Source organism: Annulohypoxylon maeteangense (assembly GCF_022496945.1).
Source record: "Annulohypoxylon maeteangense strain CBS 123835 unplaced genomic scaffold GGS22scaffold_19, whole genome shotgun sequence".
Lineage (NCBI taxonomy): Eukaryota > Fungi > Ascomycota > Sordariomycetes > Xylariales > Hypoxylaceae > Annulohypoxylon > Annulohypoxylon maeteangense.
The window spans coordinates 509,973-530,672 of record NW_025953266.1 but is presented as its reverse complement, the minus strand read 5'-3'; the positions used below and the strand labels follow the sequence as shown (position 1 = coordinate 530,672).

General features: G+C 45.8%; 3 protein-coding genes across 3 annotated transcripts; all 3 read left to right on the top strand.

Annotated features, from left to right (window-relative positions):
- Positions 1 to 50: 50 nt before the first annotated feature.
- GGS22DRAFT_172461 (deoxyribodipyrimidine photo-lyase) lies at positions 51 to 2,505 on the top strand. The gene is made up of 3 exons (XM_047962761.1): positions 51 to 458; positions 517 to 1,536; positions 1,587 to 2,505. The coding sequence occupies exons 1-3, from the start codon at positions 118 to 120 to the stop codon at positions 2,134 to 2,136; spliced, it is 1,911 nt and encodes a 636-aa protein (XP_047815389.1). The 5' UTR covers positions 51 to 117; the 3' UTR covers positions 2,137 to 2,505.
- Positions 2,506 to 3,350: 845 nt separating this feature from the next.
- On the top strand, positions 3,351 to 6,012 carry GGS22DRAFT_172458 (mid region of cactin-domain-containing protein). The gene is made up of 3 exons (XM_047962760.1): positions 3,351 to 4,872; positions 5,152 to 5,184; positions 5,245 to 6,012. Exons 1-3 carry the CDS (start codon positions 3,445 to 3,447, stop codon positions 5,260 to 5,262), a joined length of 1,479 nt encoding a protein of 492 aa, XP_047815388.1. The 5' UTR covers positions 3,351 to 3,444; the 3' UTR covers positions 5,263 to 6,012.
- A 2,069-nt stretch (positions 6,013 to 8,081) lies between these two features.
- GGS22DRAFT_196471 (uncharacterized protein) lies at positions 8,082 to 10,005 on the top strand. The gene is made up of 2 exons (XM_047965830.1): positions 8,082 to 8,983; positions 9,084 to 10,005. Exons 1-2 carry the CDS (start codon positions 8,102 to 8,104, stop codon positions 9,852 to 9,854), a joined length of 1,653 nt encoding a protein of 550 aa, XP_047815387.1. The 5' UTR covers positions 8,082 to 8,101; the 3' UTR covers positions 9,855 to 10,005.
- Positions 10,006 to 20,700: the final 10,695 nt, after the last annotated feature.

Below are 20,700 nucleotides of genomic sequence, written 5' to 3'. Positions count from 1 at the left end.
ACTAGCTGGATCAGCGAGGTGTAATAGGAAAAAGCAATTGTCTACCTAAACAATGGGAATCTCCCGTAAATTCTTCATTCTACTTCTTTTTCTCTTTATCCCATTCTATCCCAATTCATGATTTCCCCTGTCTTTAGTCGCTGTCCTAGACAATCACTCCGACCTGTCCTCTCTGCTTTTACGATCTTCAATCGAGCGCGCATTTCCTCGGTTTCATTGTTAATCTTTGGAAAACGTCACTTCGCAATGCCACCGAAAAGAACGACAAAGCAGAAAGCTACGAGCGATGACGAGATCGAAGAAACATCCACGAAAAGAGCCAAGCTAGGAAATGGTTCTCTGGGCCATTTACATAAGCCTCATCACTTTGCAGCCGAGGCTGAAGAGCACGGAATTGTTCTACGCAAGTATTACCCTCATGAGATGAGCAATGACCGTGCTCAAGCCTACAACAATAAGTATGTAACAATGAGAACTCTCTTCAAGTAGATGAATTGCTGACCCCTAATGTTCTAGTGGGATTCCTCGTCCTATTGAGCAACTCGAAGCCGCGTTGGAAGAAACCGCATCTGAACGCCGAAACGTAAAAGTGAAGGAGGCTGTAATACATTGGTTCAAGACAGATTTGCGGACGACGGATAACCGAGCACTGTGGGAAGCGAGCCAGAAGGCCCGAGAAGCTGACGTACCTTTAATATGTATTTACATAGTAAGCCCCGAAGATTTCGAGGCACATTTGACGGCTCCGATACGTGTTGATTATGTCATGCGTACACTGCGAATTTTAAAAGAAGATCTCGAAGCCCTCGACATCCCTCTCTATGTGGAAACCGTTGGAAAGCGAAGGGATATACCTGAGCGCATCACGGACTTTATGGAAGAATGGGGTGCAAGCCATTTATATGCTAATATCGAGTACGAGGTTGACGAACTAAGGAGGGAGGCAAAGATGGTTAGACTATGTGCTGAAAAGGGGTTGGTCATGAATGCCTTCCACGATTCATGCATCGTCCCACCAGGAAACTTACATACAGGCGCTGGGAAGCAGTACGCTGTTTATTCGCCGTGGTTCAGGGCCTGGGTAGCACACATCCACTCAAACCAGGAGCTTCTTAGTCAATTCGACTCGCCGGCAAAGAATTCATCAGCTGCAAGAGAGAAAGTGGCTGCGCTGTTTGACTGCGAAATACCAGAAGCTCCAGAGAATAAAAGGTTACCTGAGGAAGAAGCGAAAAGATACCACGCCACTTGGCCTGCTGGAGAACACGAAGCTATGGATAGGCTTGATAAATTCTGCGAAGTGAAAATTGCCCAGTATAGCAAGAATCGTAACTTCCCCTCCAAAGCAGCAACGTCTTCGATATCGGTCCACCTGGCAGCTGGTACGCTGAGTGCTCGGACAGCAGTGCGGACAGCAAGAGATAGGAACAAGACGAAGAAACTGGACGCTGGTGTGGAAGGGATTCAGTCCTGGATAAGCGAAGTTGCCTGGCGAGACTTCTACAAACACGTCTTGGTCCATTGGCCTTATGTCTGGTAAGCCTCGGGTACAGTAGATATGGGTATTTTATGCTAATCAACCACAGTATGAATAAGCCGTTCAAGCCTGAGTATTCAAACATAGAGTGGTCGTACAACTCGGCGCATTTCGATGCATGGTGCAATGGGAAAACGGGTTTCCCAATCGTCGATGCCGCGATGAGACAGTTGCGAAACATGGGGTGGATGCACAATCGGTGTCGAATGGTCGTTGCATCGTTCCTTTGCAAGGACCTGCTTCTCGACTGGCGCATGGGAGAGAAGTTCTTCATGGAGAATCTAATCGACGGCGACTTTGCATCTAATAATGGCGGTTGGGGTTTTAGTGCCTCCGTCGGCGTAGACCCTCAACCGTACTTCCGGATCTTCAACCCGCTGCTCCAAAGCGAGAAGTTCGACGCGGATGGAGATTATATCAGGAAGTGGATTCCGGAGCTCGCCCAGATCAAGGGCAAAGCCATCCACGACCCGTATGGTAGGGGTGCTGCGTCACAGGCGAAAAAGGCTGGCTACCCGGAGCCGATTGTGGTTCATAAGGAGAGTAGGGAACGTGCTTTGAATATGTATAAATCTGGTCTTGAACGGGATAGACCGTGAAACTTAGGTTCACTTAGATCTGTGACATCTATGGAATATCATCTGCTTGTATATATGCTATTGGGACAATACAAGAGATTTTGGGGTTAAGGGTGCTGTACCTGAATGCGTAGGAGGGATGGTGACTCTATACCTAGGTACTTAGGTATCCGAATGTGTGGACTTCATGTTGGGCTTTGTACTGGACATCAGGTTTCGAGGACCTATCGTACTTCTTCAACTCTGGAGCACATTTTTCAAGGATGGACCTCAAAGTTACGCCTATGTTATGAAGCTGAAGATAGTAGTAAGAAGACTGCTGGTAAATATTGATATATTGGTATGGAATGTTCACTGTGGATAATGATACATAACCCTCTCTGTCTTCGTATGCCAGACAGCTGAAACAGTCGCGAACACGATAAAGGAAGAACTCGGCTGAGAATTCATCAATGAATTAGATAAAAAACATATGCGCTATTGTTGATGAATGCATTGAAGTGAAGACGAGAGCCGAGGGCATAATCGGGCTGAGTGGTGAGGATGTTTCTCAAGACCTTCATTTCAAGCGACTCAATGGAGCTAAGGTAGGATTCGCGACACCCATGAAATTCATCACAAGGATGGTACGCTTAAGCTGTGCAAACCTAAGTGTAGAAATACCTATATCAATTATTGATAGGTCGTGACCCGTCTCATTCTTGTCTGTATTCTTTGGTGGACAGACGTCTTAAAGAGTTCATTCCGGCATGGCACATGAGACCATGGCTTTGAGTAACGGAAAACTTATCGCTTTTGAGTATGGGGATTGTGTAAAGTAGCTTATTTATTTGAATTGATAGCCTCCTAATCTTCTTGATCACCTAGAGTAACTTAGGCTGGGGATATGGGTATCTCGTGAAGATGGGCGGTTGAAAATTGGTGAGATTCTGAGGTACGCGAAAATTTACAGCCACGTCTCTTTTACCGTGCGCATTTATATAGGCAATCATTTCATACTGTATAACGCCTAGGCTAAAATCGACATCTAATAGTGATCTGTCCGCTAAATTCTACTTACAGATCAAGCGTGTCTAGGGAGTTTCGCCACTAAAGGAAAAATATATACAGTGTGAGCATGTTTCAGTTAAGACGGCTTTGAGTCATCAGCACAGGGTCCATAAAAGTGGAACTGCGTTTTAAGTACTCCACATTTGATTTTGGTCATCTTGGAATCTTATCTTTCGCGGTTCATCTCATGATTTACATACTCAATGCAAAAACAATCTTGAATCGCCTACTACATATTTTCCCCCTCGAACAGCCGATCGGCTAGATTAGAACTGAAAGATGGATCCCGGGCGACGTGCTATGATATATGGCCGTAAGTCACCCCCTCGCCGCGACATCACATCTCCTAGACGAGATTCCAGTTCCAGAATCACGAAGCCCTCGCGACCGACACAAAGTAAACCAACGACCTCTGCTTCGCAAGATTGGCTGAGTCAAGATGAGCAGTCCAGGCAGTTTGTCGCAGATGAAGACAAGTTCGTTCTAAAGCAAGCCAAAAAGAAGGCCGATATCCGAGTTCGGGAAGGACGAGCGAAACCTGTCGATCTCTTAGCATTCAACTTGCGATACATTGACACCGACCGGGATGTTTTTGACGACGACGACGCCGATGTCGATATTGATGTACCCCAACCCGACGCCGTCATAGATAGGCTGAAGGAAGCAGAGCTTGACGAGCTCGAAGCAGAGATCACACCATATCATACTCTCGAGACAAATGCGATAAACAAGGACTATTGGAAAGCGCTGCGGACAATATGCGCAGATAGAAGACAACGACTAAAGCCTATGGGTCCTGAGCAACGCGCAGTTAGCTCAGTCATTGCAGATGTGGATAAGATACTGGGTCCCAAGAATCTACAACAGCTTGAGAAGTTGGAGGGCCAGATACAGGCCAAGCTGCGTTCCGACGAGGTCATGGATACAGATTATTGGGAACAGCTGCTGAAGAGTTTACAGATCTTCAAGGCAAAAGCTAAACTCAAGAACATTTATGAGGCGATCAGAGAGAGCAGGGTTAAGCTGCTGAAAGATCGGGACCCAGAAAAGGCGAAGGCGCTTGCTGAATCCGAATCGCTTCCAAATCCTGCGCGTTCCGATACCAAGGATACCTTAACAACTTCCAATTCTAAGCTGAAGCAAAATACAACTGCCGTTGCCCTAGCCAGCAGCTCGACTAGCGCACCTCCTCCTGGTACTGCCAGGTTTGCCACTGGTGGAAATGAAGACTTCTCTCAGGCTACGAAGGCCCTATACGAGCGAGAAGTTGCTCGTGGAGTGAGTGAGAACGAAGAGATCTTCACCGCGGAAGAGTCTGTTTCGAGTACTATACAACCACAATGGGCAGATAAATATCGGCCTCGTAAACCGCGGTACTTCAATCGTGTGCAAATGGGCTACGAATGGAACAAATACAATCAGACACATTACGACCACGATAATCCTCCCCCTAAGGTGGTTCAAGGATACAAATTCAATATCTTCTACCCTGATCTCATTGACAAAACGAAGGCACCCACTTTCAAGATCATTCGCGAGCACGGAAGAAGAAGAGGTGAATCATTTGCGCCCGCTGGAGAGGAAGATACTTGCTTGATTCGATTCATTGCTGGACCGCCATACGAGGATATTGCTTTTCGCATTGTTGATCGCGAATGGGATTATAGCGCCAAAAAGGATCGCGGTTTCAAAAGCAGCTTTGACAAGGTATGCAAATTCCCCCCTTTTCCCTGTCTTTTTTTATATTAGGTTTAGACTTGTAGTTCCCGGAACCTATCCCACGTGGCCAAAGAATTACCCGATCGTTTGAAAGTGCGCGATTCAGGAACAGCAAACCGATAGCCTTTACTGTTGAATCTTATTTTACGGTCTTAAAGACGTCGACCGTAGTCTTTGGGCTTCCTGTTCCGGACTCGCGCGCAATTCGAACCCCTCCTGTTCCTGAACTATTCTCGGACATGTCTTAGCTGACTTCTGTGTTTACAGGGAATTCTTCAACTGCATTTCCAATTCAAAAAGGTGAGCATATTTACCATGACTGACAATACGAGATAATACCTACTAACACACTACAACTAGATTTATTACCGGAAGTAAATATGTCAATTGTCATCTACGGGACGTCGCTTTTTCTTCATCAAGTACCAACTCCGGCCTACGCACAAGAGATTCTTTTCGACCTCTTGATACGCCAGCCAGGTATTTGACTAGAAATGACATCAACGAGTGGCTTACAGGGTGCTATTGCCTAGCGGAAGTACGGCGGAGAATCAAGGACTTGTCCTGACCTGGTGACACGACTCTCGGAAAGGTGCTTAACCCCCCTGATCTAGCTAGTTTCTAGAAGACTAAGGCTAGTAGAAAGTACTTGAAGCATTGACGACACATTAATAGCAGTGGCAATTCATTTTACTTTATCCTGCAAAACTCATATATCTCCCCGAGTACACCTCATTTTAAACCAATCTGCTGAGAGAAAGTGCTTGTAATGAAATAGCTCTACACTCAAGCCCTATACTCGAATTTCTTCGTGATCATCCCTACGTAAATGTCTCTGATTGTCGTCGGCGCGAGGAATTTAGGAACTTACGGGGACCCATGCACATTGAAGGCTTCGATCGAAATTCTAGAAGACACGTTGATAATATGCATGAGGTGGAAATGCTCAGGGGCGCTTCATCTGGATAGTTTCATGTCCTATCTAGTAAGGCTACGATAGATGATCCCGTAACGGAGCACTGTACTCAGGAAATGATTGGTTACATTTGGCGAATCTGCCAAAAGCCCACTCACGATGCAAGTAACCGGAGGCGGGAGGAGTGCCCTAATCCCGCCCCTATGCGGCACACCGTAGCTTCATGGTGACTTGCATCGCTAAATAATAGGCTTGTTCAGCACTTAATTAAATTGAGTAAATTTATTTGTAGGTCAAGTGGCAGTTGAATTCTTTTTTCCACATTTTTCCTCTGCCTACTTTGTCAGAGGTCTGGGGGGGTCATAAATATGTAACATGATATTTATTGTATCTAAAGACATTTCTGTAGACATTTTAACTAATGCCTCTTACAAGCAACAAATGCCCGATAGCCCTGCTGTAAAGGGCACCTTCCATAGGCACACGAAACGCGACTTCGTTTGCACAAGGAGAAACATGCGGCATGCAGTTACGTGCATGAAGCTACATATATTACAAGAAGTATGCACACATACAGAGTACCTACGCACACACACACGCACACACATTACATGTGCTGACGCATACACACATATAAATAATATACACATGTACACACAACTACATAGTACCAATAAGGGGGGGTATTTTGAAGACGAATAGAAATATGAGTTTCTGAAGTTACGAAGTTTAAAAGTGTAGAAGTTTTAATTAAAACCGTACGGTAAAAATAATACGTAAAGAGGCAAAAACAAAAAAGGTAAACAGAGGAAAGCCATTGTGAAACCCGAAAAACTAAACACCAAAATTACAAGAGAGATTTTGGAGAGACTTAGGTTACTAAGTAGTTGAGGGGGAAAAGAGGAAAGAGGAAAGAGGCAACTACTAGGTAGGTTAATGTGTTGGCAGTTGAGGTAACAAATCTATCTTACAGTGCCGTCAAGAATTATTAGTCTTTTGCCTAATAGTCTTGTCATCCACTTACATCTATAATTACCTCTTCTATAATACATTAATAGGGAAGTCGCGCTGTGCGAGTAGGGTTGCCTCAGGTCGTTACTCCCTCACCCCCAACCCGACTAATTACATGGCAGTAGCAAGAAGAGCAAGAGCTATTTTATTAATAACACCCGCACACGAGACGACAATTTTTTTACTTGCACAGTTCTAGCCCCACTAGCGATCAGTGCTTTTTGCACATGGTATACCGTGCAATACTTACCGGCTAACTTAACTGGGACCTCTCAAGCTCATGACTTCCCTGTCAACATACTCATTGGTACGTACACTCTCTCCCATTTCGACAAGGCGTCTCATGTCTGAGGCTATTTTTCTCTTAAACTTCTCCCTCTGCTCTTTACTATTTAATAATTTGCGTCCAAGATCCATACGACCAACCTTGGGGCCATACTTTATAAACCCATGTCCTTGCCTGCATACACCCAAGATACAACAATACTTGCCCACTTACATTGGTAACTATACATAGTTACTTGAATACTTCACCTCTCAACCTGACGTCCAAGCTCGACATCGAAGCAGGCAGGTGCCACTACCCAGGATCGACTAAATTATTCTGTAGCTCTCAAGGTAAGTGCCAGGGTCCAGATCTTTCCCCATTATTCTTAATCTCAAGTTGATGAGAGCACAAGCCCCAAGCCCCAGATCACTTTCATAGCACATACCCTGTCTCTCTAACTTCTAACTTCTAACCTCTAAGCTCGTAAGAACCCAAGCCTCTTACCAAGATTCTTACCAAGCTTCCTTACTACCTCACCACCTTCCTTTACTTCTTTACAATCCCCAATACATTTTAAACACAACCTTCACCTTTACCTTTACCTTTACCTTGACCTTGACCTTTACTTTACCATTACCTCTACCATACCAACTTCGTATGTACATACATACACTACATCTCCAGCATCTTACCATCGAACACTTGCTCTTCTTCCTATAAGTTCGTGAAGATAGTTGACAACAAGCTATCATATACTCACAACCGGTCTTAACAGATCTAGACTTGATCATTCTCCCTCACCATCACCATCACCACCATCATCAACTCTCTCTCCTTACAATATTTCTTTACTCTTACTCTACACCCCTCCTTGAAGTTCGCGTCATTTGCGACAACCTTCAAGCGTTACTTATAACGCGCTGTTATCTCTTGCCCCAATAGTTCTGATTCATATTTTGACTCATTGGGACGACACAGCTCCAGGTCTGACTCTACCTGCTAGCAGACCTTAACCTCCCGGCATGCAGCAAAACTTCCCTGGCGGCTTGCCCGTCAACAGCTCGCCTTCTAGCGACGAGGGTACAAACTCAATTCGAAACGGCGCGACGCAAGCAACGGGCGGATCAGCGGACCTTCCTAAGGCCACTGAATCTTATTATATTCCCTCGCCAACATCTCAACTAGCTGAGATTGGCCACCACGCCCAGTCGCAACATTTACCATCGAACTTATTCCCCGGTGCGATAAACACATCTATCGCACCTTATCATTACCCTCAAGTAAACTCGGCTAGTTCTTCATCACAGGGTGTATGGCCTACCCCACCCTCTACGACCTGTGAAGAAGACGTGGATAGTTATTCTTTCCACGGTTCGCCGGCGAGTGCCTCTTGTAGGGCTGGCCCCTACTCGACCCATTCAGCAGCAGCCAGTCCGGGTACTTGGTCCGCTCCGGAGGACCAGCATTTTCAAATGCCAACTTACCATTATCCCTCCTATCCCCAGCCACAATACGGTCAGCAATACTTCCCACAGTCCAGCTATGACAGTCATAATTATCCGCGTACCGATATGAACATGGATGTCATGGCTCAGCCTGAGTTGCCGGCCATTGTCTCTGGGCTGGCTGGCTCAGAGAGTCAAGCTGCGGTAGCCGAGCGTGAGCCAGAGAAACCAAAACAAGGATGCGCGAGCGCGACGGGCAAGAAGGTAGAGGAGCCCTACGCGCAATTAATATGGAGAGCCTTCTTAAGTACTCCAACACACTCCATGACACTACAACAGTTGTACCAATGGTTCCGTGATAACACGGAAAAGGGCAGAAATGATAATTCTGACAAGGGCGAGAAAGAAGAAGCGCGTGGCTGGATGAATAGCATCCGCCACAACTTATCCATGAACCAGGTAAGCCTTTATTGATAGCCACGATTGTTCTTAGGGCTACCTTCAAAGTTTGTCTAGAGTGCAATTGGTTATGATACTAACTAATTACTTCCAACAAAAGGCATTTGTCAAGCGCGATCGCAAATCGGGTCTAGGTGACTCTGTGAATGAGTCGGGAGATTCGAAAAAGCCGCTATCGGAATGGGTTTTGGAAGATTGGGCTGTGAACGGCGTCCAGAGTACGACGAGATATCGTAGTAAACCGACAAGTGCTCGTCCTGCTAGGCCGGGTTCTCGTCCGAGACCGCGCTCAACCGCAGAAGGACGAGTGAGTTCCGGCCGCAAAGGTGGCGTGGCTGCTAGTAACTCGAAAAAAAACGCGGCTAAGAAAGCAATGATAAACCGAAACAGTCTTGCGCCGGAATTTCCCGGCGCTGGTAACAACATTGGAAACTTGCACGACCCAATGCACACAATGGGCTACGATCATCGTCTAGGTCTCCAATATGCCCTTCCTACCGCACCAAGAAGCGAACATTTCACGACGCCGAACCCCAATCACGAGAGTATGATTTTGGCGACCAACCCAATGCAACCTACCGCGTTGCCGGCTCCCGACCCAAACCATCCATTTGCATTCGCACCTCCTATGCAGCATTATAACCATAATGCCCAGCATATGTACCCATTAGAGGACGGCAGTGGTATTTACCAAGGACATCATGGTGCTCTTCCAATACACGGCAATCAGGGCCTAGCAGCGACAATTCCACAAGATCTAAGTGAGCTTTTCGAAGATTCTGAGGAGAATCGCAACAGGCTGGCCTTTCCCTATTGGCCTGATCCGAATGATCCATCGGCTAACAATCAAAATCAATACCCGCCCCAGTAGCGCCACATATCTGGTTGCTTCTGGTGGTCTAAATGACTTCATTTTGGATGTTCGGCAGCAATTCTAGAAAAAAAAGAAAAGCACAACAAGGGATATTAGCGACATGACTTAACTCTTATTTCGGCCTAGAAAAACAAAAGCAACTTTCACCATTAAAACGACTGCTCTTTTTTGGTCTAAATATTACAGTTACTGGGTTGTTTCCCCAAAAAGAAGAAAAGCCATCAAAGGATATGGAGTGATGGATATTGCTGATACGATCCATCATTGCCGACATGATTTGAATCGGCAATACGAATACCCGGCAAGCGCAGTGTTTACCTACTCAAATAGATTGAGACGATCGATGAATCCGAGGTAGCGCATCAACTGCCTACAGCTAGGTAGCCCTTGCCTCGCATAGACCTACCTAGATATATGGCCCACGAATTGAAGGATCTGAACGTATGAATCTCGTTACTTTGAATGGGAAACATACAAATTCATATACCAATTCGTCCATCGAATTCCCCGCCAAGAATCAAAAAGGGCCTTACGAACAAATTTATAAAAAGGTGGATATAATGGGCACTACAGCGGAATTTATTATACTCGGAGTCCAGCACGAGCATTCGCCATTTATAAATGGTGATATCATCAGTTTTCCAGATTCGAATTTTTCGGCGAAAAGAATTACACAGCGATGATTTTACAAGCGTCAATACTCCTCTTTTTACTTCTATTCTCTAGATCTTTTATTTTACTTCTATTGATTATGGGATTCATGGCTACATGTTCCTATGATCCTTCTCGGTCTATTTATCGTTTCTCTCCGAAAATACCTCTTGCATTTACTCTTTCCGGCACTGTATTCTTGTATTCTTTTTATGATTTATCGATTTGCATGAGAGCATGAGATATCTGGGTGGGAGGAAGCGAATCGATTTGAAAAATCAAAAGAAAGGTGGCGGGATAGAAGCGTTGCGGTGTTGGGGGGGTAGGGGATCTGGGGCGCGAAAACTACATACTAGATTCGTCGATTATGCGCGTTGCGTTTTTTCTTTTCTGCGAGAGGTCACGGTTGTGGTTGTTCATCGTGCTAGGGACAAGGGGGTGTCATGGCTCACGATCAGTCCATGAGAGGACACACGGGATGGGTGATACCCACTGTACCTGGGAATGGTGCGCATTCGGATTTGCAGGGCAGAGCAGGGCGGCTCACCGACCTTAGGTACGGAAGGAGGAATTTCGCGGGAGGCAGGACGAGGTGGTGCGCTTGTTCTTCCTGTATCGCTGTATTACCTTACCTAAGGCATACCTATACTTAGATACCTAGTTGGTTAGTTGCGTCTACCTCCTATACCCTACAAATACCCAGGTAGGCGCGCTACACCAATCTAGTCTAGTCTAGATAGATAGGTACTCCAACAACAACTAAATTTTTCTAAAACACCCTATTCTCCACGAATTTTCTACATACATACATACATACATATATTATTTTTGACGAGCTAGCTTGTGCGCCTACCCTCCTCACTAGCTAGGCGTAGACTGCCGTAGCGCGGCGAGGTTTTTTCTCTGGTCGCCCCCCCCTGATTGGTTGGATGCCTGACTGTTCGCCCCGATTAGGCTAAGGGGCTCCGCCACGTCCCGTTGCGTCGGGTCGGGTCGTGGGTGATCGGCGGCGGTGCGTTGGTTTACTCTACTTGACTTTACTTAGGTACTTACTTAGTATGGTATGGTACGTAGATTTCTTTTGGCTTAGGGATTTGGGTGGGCTTGATGGGTGATAGAAGGGGGTTCGGGGATTGGGTACCTAGGGTGTGACTTGGGTGAACTGGGGGAGGATGGGAATGAACTGGACGGGGGTTCAAGGTACTAAGCTACTATGGAGATATAGATGATGTGTGTACCTACAGTGGCATGACCGGGTTACAGGGGCGGCAGAGATGGAGGGAGCAGGGTACCTGGACAGGTAGATGAGCGGCAGGGGAGGGGGAGATCTTGTTGAGCCGGTGTTCTGTTAATCTTGGATTGGTGTGGATGGGGCTAACTGGAATGGTCGAGTTACATACTGGGGTGGTCATGTCACGCTAATAGCGAGCATTCGGCTCCGGAGGGGGTGGGGATTGGAGGATGGATGGACGAAGACGGTTTACAGGTCCATGCTACTTCACCTGCATGTGCGTATGCAAGTATGTATGGGGTGGATTTGTGGGGTAGAGAGTAAAGACTCGGGGTCTCTTTGTTCCTCTATTGGTGGTGGATGAGTTGAGTGTAGGTAGTCACAGAGCAGACGTAGACTGTACTGATTTGGGACTTCAACACTTGTGATTAAACTACTTCATCTTGCTGGGAAATATGAGCAATTAATTACATAAGTATGGCCACAATACTAGTATTGGCATTGACCATTACAAAGCTTAATTATTAATTTCTCATTAATACTTCAGATGGAAAGACTCTTTACCACCACTAGTTTGAGTAACGTGGACAGGAAAAAAAACGTATGAATAGAAGTCATTCAAAGCATGTTACACATTTGGCGTACTTGGAACCCAGAGGGACAAGACAACTCGGCAAATGGAAATGATACTTGAATCAAACTTGCCATTAGGCGTTCCCAGGAAAAGGGAAATAAGAAATAAAGGGACTGAGACAAGCTTCTGCTTCTGGCCACAGGGCTGCTAGTGCTTACCCAAGGAACAGCGGCAAGGAACGGTTTTTATTCTTCACTGATTCATGCTCGCGTGCTTGTTTAGCCTTCCTCCCGTCGCGTGTTTTCGGTTCCTGGTGCGGCGGAAGGGGGTGTCTTGATGAAAACAGGACATGTGTTTTGAAAATATCTTTAAACTTCTACGTTCCTAACTACGAGTGGCTGTGGTTTGGTTCATCGATACTTAATAACTCACAGAATATTCAAAATTGAGAGTATCTCGTGATGGTACCTAGGTAGACTGCTAGAGTTGCGAAATCTGTCGCGGGATTTGAGAGAATGTGGGTTTTGAGATTCGGCTGGGCATACAGGGACAAGCCTTTACCCCCTAATATCCCACGCCCACGAGATGTTTATGAACAACCTCATTTGCAGCGACGTACAGTGCCAACTCCACATAAACTGATGACCACGACCTAGACTGTGGCCAATTGGACTAGTTTTTGCAATTGAGAGCTCAGACGAACGGTACAATTAAATCCCTATGGTAGACTATCTCCACATTGGCCCACCAAGAAGTATTCTGTGCGATAACCCACGATAGATTGAGTCAACGGCAAGTGACTAAGGTAGTTCTGGCAGGACCAAAGTTACCACGATGATGAGTCTGCGGTACAGGGCGTAGATAACCTGTACCTTGAGTATACCACGTAGTATCATAGAGAGCACAGGGCATTGAGTCCCTGCCACTCTCTCTCCTAGTACTGTAACACCATGATAAATCCCCAACGAAGCACAGTAGAGCACAAGACCCAAGACTTTGGTCCTATCCAAGCTCTATGATCCTCGCTGGATATGACGTGAAAAGAGGGGCGAGGTGATCAAAGCTTGATGGATGAGGAAAATTAAAGCCAAGATAGACGGATTGGGATCTAGTTACTAACAAGAGAAAATGCCTCACATCGGTGCTGCCGTGGCTGTACGGTGATCATATCGCTGCCCGTCTCGTAGAATAGCTTCGGTGGAGTCATACCAACACTTGGCGGAAAAGAGGAATATCATCGTCGTCATCGTAATGGTCTAGATGTTGATAAACTACGTATCATACTAGCTGCTACGCACGAAGGCATTCAGAGCTTAACTGCTGACATGTGGTGCTGCATAGCAAAGTGGAACCCCTAATTTCTCTCCTCTAGGTACGTATATGGACGCATATCCAGCGTATGTGTAACGAACAGCCATGCGTGCCCTTCGTCAGCTCGCCCATTTCCGTCTGTCTGTCTACCTGCCCTCACCCGCCGAACCACCATCCGATGCGCGCTGCGGAAATCTAAACCACACCGAGCTCTTGAACAGCGTATCCGGTCTCCCAATTCCGCGTCGGCATCAGAATTTATTACGTGCTTAAGACTCTACATACATACTCTACCTCACGCCTGCTAACCTGAGAACAGAAGCTCGCTCGCCCGCCCGGATTTAGTACTTGCGTCCCCTCCGATGCAGAGAGTGCCGCTTTCGCGCCTTTTCAGGGGTCATCCCTAGCCTCAGGGCGGTATTGGCTCTGCCCCCCCTCCCCTCCAGCCCATTGTTTTGTCTCGACTAACCTAGCGTCGTCCTCGACGTAATCTCTTGAAGAAAAGAAGAAACAAAAAGGGCGAGTGGTTTTTTTGGGGGACCGAGGTCGTATCACCTTTCCTCGCAGCTCCCTCCTCCTCCTGCCTCCCCCCCCCTCTTCCCCAGAGTGGATTTGGGAGGGCGCTGTTCTTCTCCCCACACGTACCTGCTGGACTTTCTGAGACACGTAGTCAGTTAGTTCGTGGGCTAGGAAAAATATGTATGTATGTATTTCGTATTAAGGCACTAAGAGGTAGGTAGGTAGGGAGTTGTACGCTAAAAAGAGAAACGCGCCAACACTATTTCGGGCTATGTCACAGATAACAATGCAATGCTCTCTTTTCACCTACCTACCTGATTCTACGTGGTCGCGTCTGACGAAGTGTTTCCTTGTGTATGGTTTGCGCGCGGGTGATGAGGGTGCTTATTTGATGGATATGTGCGGATGGCGTATAGCTCATCTCACCTACGTAGATGTCGTGGTTGGTGTGGGAAATCTTTGTAGATTCTATCTCTTGTTGAACGCTATGGCATAATATGTGGTGGATCTTGAGCGTGCTGTACAAAGATGGGGGTGAGTAGTTGGTACCTAGGTAAGTAGGTAATTAGGTTTCACAGATCCATTTAAGAGAGCCCCGATGAGTTGTGGCTTTGTGTTATTGTTAGTGATATCTTCTATTTCTCTTCGCCGAAGGCTAACTCTTTGGTGCTGGAGGCGCAAAGATGGTCGCCGACCATGAAATCCCCTCATCAGTTCCTAACGTACGAAGTTTAAGACTTTGATAGTCGCCAACTAGGTATTCTTAGTGAGTAGTTCCGCCCATCCGCGAGTTATATTGACAGATCAGAATGTCTATCACAGGTGTCCCACGATGAAGCTCCAACTTGTATTCTATTAATGACTAAAAAGTATTATTTTTATGTACGTAATTAATGTCGTGGCCGCATATTTGGAGGATAGAGCCGAAGATGCAGCGCAGCGCTTCATCTCGCCTGCATGAGATGGAGTCGACGGAAACTCGCACCGCATATGTTGATCATCACTTGTCTCCCGCATGTTCATATAAATCCGGTGCATCTTTGCATATGATATCTAAAAGCGGAACAAGGAACTGGTGTCCCAGAAAAGCAACGGAATAGCTCGGGTCTTCCGCCGCGGAGTTCTAAATATGACGAGTTATCTTGTTGGAAGGACTCGGAATTGGGAATGATTCCTAGTTTCTTGCCTATTGCTGATGTTATAATGGAATAATTGCGCAAATTATCTATCATATTTATGTGATTCCTCTGAACTCAGACTTTAGTTGCGACGCCTCTATGTAAATCAACCCCCTAATCACTCGGAAATCCTTCCACATTCCCGGAATGGTCATATTTTGCCAAGTTGACACCATAATATCCCAATATGCATGATTCTTAAAAGAATCTCATATGGTCGCTTGCGTTATCTTGATCCAGTTGAGAAATCTCGATTAGGGTAGGTGACAGTTGACCGATTGACGAATTCGTACATCCGTGTCATCCATAGGACGATTATGCCACGCCGACGGGGATATTGGGTTTGAACCAAATAACTGGGATGGTCTAGATCTCCTCTAAACATTTTCTAAGCATATTATTAGCACGATATCAATGGGAGTATGATATATTGCTTCAATCCTCTAGTTATTACTACATTTACCTTTTGGTCTCTACTTTTACCTGAGAGCTAGGTAACATCTTCTTTATGGCTAATTAATTTACCTGATACGAGTGCTCTAAAAATATCCGTCTACTGTTGCTAACACCCGTGGCTTTCTTTTCTTTTTTTTGTGTCTTACTACGGGGACAGCGAGATGGCGACGATCTCGGGTCACTCGAACACAACGAGAAGCTGCAGGGTGCCGTCAATGTAGCGCATTGAGATCAACAAGTAGCATAAGATAGCCTAACTATCCACATACACGTAGTCTTGCGTTCTGATGCGTTCTAGTGCACGATGGCGTTTAATTCTAGCCACAGACAATGTGTAACTATTTCCATCTCTGGGCTCGGGACCATGGGCGCTCTCTGTGTTACCGCCAACCCTACCCGCATCCGGCATCACTGACACACGTACATAGTACTGACAGATACACATGTCCCACGCAGAGCCTCTTTCGCGTAGTATATAAGTGGCGAATATAGTACGATTATGGCTGTTAAGCCTTGGCTCTCGATGACAGCTGTCGTGACCCGCCTCAAATCTCACGAATGCGAATCATTCCCATGGTCGCCGAAGTTATCATGTTCATACTTTTATTACAATAAACTTGTGACAGTTCGGTTATAATCAACGACTCAAATCTTCTGTCAGCCATTTCTTGGATCTTAGGTACTGAGTAGGTAAGTTAACTAAAAATTAGGGGCTTATAGTGGGCTTTCAGCAGTAATTCAATCCTGGCGTTCAGGGGCACCACCAGACCTGCGGGGGTACCAAATTTTTCAACCAATTAAATTCAATTGAAACCTTCTGAGCTTCCACTAAGCTTATAGCTCACAAGGCACTATAAAACGCTAAATTCATAGGAGCCTTTAGCGATAAGGTGTGCTATGGATCACTACTGGATTTATAGGGGCGAAGATACAGCGCAATGATTCACCAAACTCCCTGTAATTATAGTGCGCCCTTGCAACTTTTTTCAACCAAGACTTGTTGGTTGTATTATTCGCATCGATATAATTCAATTGAACTGATTAAACTGTTGATTAATTTATGAGGTCATTTGTCACTTCAACGGGCCGACAGCGTTGCGAATAGCTTCAAACGAATGTGCAAATACTCCTAGGAATCCATAAACAGAAAAGTGTTGATTCATATTGAGATTTATGTTGATTGGCCTACCTACCTTCCTACTTCGTAGTATACTACTATAATACCCCATGATCCAACACAAATTCAGCATACTTTCATGTACTAGCTAGGATATCACGGGCCACAATCACGACCCTGACTTATGCATCATAACAGCTTCATACATAGGTACCGTCTCTGAATTTTTATACCTATTTTGTATTATAGAGTGCCTATTCTTTTGGGACAAGGCCCATGCCTGGCTTTGGCCCGACGAACCAGTGGGAGAGAGGTAGCGCAAGTAGGGATGGCGGAGAACTAGGGAATATATTGTTAGTGGCTTTTGTCCATCCCATACAGAACCGGCCAGCCAATGCTTGACCTCAGTATCTAACATGATACCCAACGAGTCGGCCCGTTGTTTATAGCGCAGCATCTGTAATAAATCATTTTTCTCTATTCTTTAGTTTCTCTTGTTCTGTAGCGGATGGACCCTTTCGGCAGTAAGCGGTTCATGAGATACCTTGTCATAGCTGTGAGGGCTGATGACGGGCGCTTATAAGATTTGTTTGCTTGCAACGCGGTAGTGAGAACCGCGACAAGCGCTTCTCTTGGAGGCGGAAGGGGTATTAGGGAGAGGCCAACTAACAGAGGCATATAGGAGAAGAATCTCGACGGCTGTATCAACGATCCGACGTGCTTCTTATTACATGAACCTACATGCTCCAGATACAAGTCATGATATAACAATGAAATACGCTTATCGAGGTTACATCTTTCAACCTAGAGACCCGACTCTCTGGACGATTGATATTTCGTGCATAGGCTAATATAATCTAACCTATTATAAACCCATGAGGGGATTAATACACGCCGATTACAGTTAATACGTCCGTAAGCTCAAATAGTACTTAGAAATAGGTGCTAGGAACTTAATTGCGAGCTTTCTATACCCGACGGTGATATGTCCTCTAAGCCCCATAACGTAAACCGAGGCTACTAGGTAATCAACTTGCTTAGGTGCCTACCTATGGGAGAATCCAAAGACAATGGACCATCCAGCCCGCTAGTAGGGAAACTGATATGAAATTTACTTAGGGCTATCATATTATGCGGTGTGCCCTGATTCCCCAACCGTGCGCAATGTTTGCAACATACTACTAGGTACCTAGGTAAGTAGGTAGATTACAGAAACATTAATACCTGAAACAATGGCTATAAGATATGAAAATGGTGATTGGTGAAGGTATACACGTTAAGAATCGATCGATATTGTCTTCGTGGAAATGTATGTACTAGTACTAGCATCCCACTTTTATTATCACCAAATTTTTGCTTTGAATTATTAAGTCACCTGGATATGGCCCTAACTAATTAACTAATTAGAGCGAGCCATAGCGTTTAAGACACTAAAATTCACTCTTCAGCCTTCTTTAATAAGTATATACCGTGATTTTAAGGAAAGGGTTGCTAGGTGCCTACTACCATCATCTCCACCCGAAAGATTTCAGGGGTCAGGGGGCGTAAGAAGCAAATTTCTACCACCAAGCACCATGGAATGATCATAGCTTGAACAGGTAATTAAGGTTAGTTTATATCTTATTATGCTTTATTAATATTTAAATTTTATTATTTACCTCATACTGTATACCTACCTAGTATATTGCCTAAATTTGCGGATCAGCCCCCACGCACGCCGCAACCGTTAATACCTCCCGAATAATATAGGTAGTCAATGCCATTGTTCGCGTTTTGACACATAATAAACAGACAATAAATTCCCGAATATAACGTAATTGACAATATCGATTGTGAAAAGAAGCATGCTATAATGATCACGGCCCTGGACTGCCTGACCGACACTCAACTCTCTAGGTATACGGGACTTTCCGTTCTCTCGAGAAGGTGTTCTACCTGTCGTCAAACAACGATTGATGACATGTCCCGGTACCTTGGGCGGTTGATTTGAGATCATTACTGGCGCGCTGAATCATCACCATTAAGGCTGGTTTCCTCTATAAACCCAGCACCCTCTGCGCCCTTCTCCCCTTTTCCCTTAGTAGCCCTAAATAGACGCAGCTAGTGGGTTTTCTTTCTAAATTCTCTCCGCTTAATCTTCTAAATTCCTGCTGTGTAACGAGTGAAATTTTGGCGAGAGTGAAAAAACCATCCATGTTACCAAATATTGTGTACAGATCAGCCTCGGTTAATGTGTTTAAGAGCATGGTGTTAGACCATCTACTGGCCTTTACACTACCCTATGCCGATTATCTCGTCAGTTTACCCAATAATCACGTTACTAGGAGAGCACTAAGGAGAGATGTAAAAATTCTAATCTAAGAGTTAGGCGTGAAAAAACGGGTTTCCATGTCATCAAGGAACTAAGCACCCTCACCACACATGGAATGCCCCCCCAACTAGTCTCCAAAGTCCTACCCGGCAGTTAGGTAGGTTCTGTACCTAGTGTCACAGATATAGCAGACCTCAGCCCCCCCTCGAGGCAGATCTCCCAGCTCTGGGGACTTCGGGATTTGCGTAGAGCTTTCTAGGGGTCCTGAAGCTCTCTTTAGCGCCCGACCGACATGCCACGTCCCTGAAAAAGAGGGTGCCAGGATGGCGGTCAACCTCTCCATGTATTGGAAACGGCAGTTGGATTCTGCTTCTGCCTAGCCCTAGCCTAGCACTACCTAATTGCGAAAATGCTTGCTCCTTGCTAACCACGTCGACGACCTAAGAACCCACGTGGTGATCCTCGTAGCACCTTCCAAACAGTACTAAGAGATAAAAATTCACCTTACTAGGTAGTTATAGGAGGCTTATCATAAAGGATTTCTGTATAGCATCGATATCGTTACCCACAACACAGATACGCACGTATCTTACCCTGCCTCCTCAACGTTCCACGTACCGTACCGGCGCAGAGGAAGTTAAGGGGGAGCTGTAGGCCGTCTTCTAACAGTCAATGCTTCCTAGGTCTTGGCCTGCGTCCATAGCTGGGATAGGCTCATCGTTCGTTATTACATCAGGGCCAGCCCCTGTGCGTCTTCGGCAAAGCCTACCGACCCACTAGCATACTAACCTACCTAGTACCTAATCTGCCAATTCCGCCTGCTATAACTAGCACGCTAATGATTAAACACGATGTCCTAGTCGAACGTTTACACTAGTTAGTTAGGTTAGGTGACTCAAGGCTAAGCTAGGGCATTTTACTGAATTAGAGCCCGTTTTATGTCAACGGCTAGGCTAAACTATACTAACTAGTTGGTGCCCGACGTTACATGTTCGTCCACCGACAGACTGGCAGACTACCTAGTAGACAGATAAGCAGACATATATACCTAGATATACATACCTACCTACATACTAGATAGCTACAACAGTACACTAAAAAAACACATACACATCACAGCCCGATGACGATGACGACGGGGGGTCCGTTGGTGCAGACCGGTTCTTGGTTTCGGCTCTCAAAACGCCCCAATTTCGCCTTTGGGGCGGGTAGCGCATCGTCCCTCGATCACGGGGTCTTGTCTGGAAGTCTCGCGATGCAAGCACGTACGATCCAGCCCGTGCGCGATTTTGACAGCTCCAATCCCATGCCGACCTAAACCTGCTTACCTACACTCGATCCATATTCGGTCCCGGCGCACCATCAACGTGGACAGTGTGCGGGCATCCCATTCCCCCAATTTTCTCTCTCTTCGCAGTGGTAGTAGTACATAGGTAATCTGCCTAGGCAACCTACCTATGGACATCCTGGAGAAAGGTATGTGCACGTAACCGCC

Excerpts from the sequence above, each read along its gene's own strand:
- GGS22DRAFT_172461 (XM_047962761.1), top strand. The coding sequence starts at position 118 with ATGATTTCCCCTGTCTTTAGTCGCTGTCCTAGACAATCACTCCGACCT. Across the intron at positions 459-516 it reads GCTCAAGCCTACAACAATAA|TGGGATTCCTCGTCCTATTG; the intron begins GTATGTAACAAT and ends CTAATGTTCTAG. Across the intron at positions 1,537-1,586 it reads GTCCATTGGCCTTATGTCTG|TATGAATAAGCCGTTCAAGC; the intron begins GTAAGCCTCGGG and ends AATCAACCACAG.
- GGS22DRAFT_196471 (XM_047965830.1), top strand. The coding sequence starts at position 8,102 with ATGCAGCAAAACTTCCCTGGCGGCTTGCCCGTCAACAGCTCGCCTTCT. Across the intron at positions 8,984-9,083 it reads ACAACTTATCCATGAACCAG|GCATTTGTCAAGCGCGATCG; the intron begins GTAAGCCTTTAT and ends TTCCAACAAAAG.
- GGS22DRAFT_172458 (XM_047962760.1), top strand. The coding sequence starts at position 3,445 with ATGGATCCCGGGCGACGTGCTATGATATATGGCCGTAAGTCACCCCCT. Across the intron at positions 4,873-5,151 it reads TCAAAAGCAGCTTTGACAAG|GGAATTCTTCAACTGCATTT; the intron begins GTATGCAAATTC and ends CTGTGTTTACAG.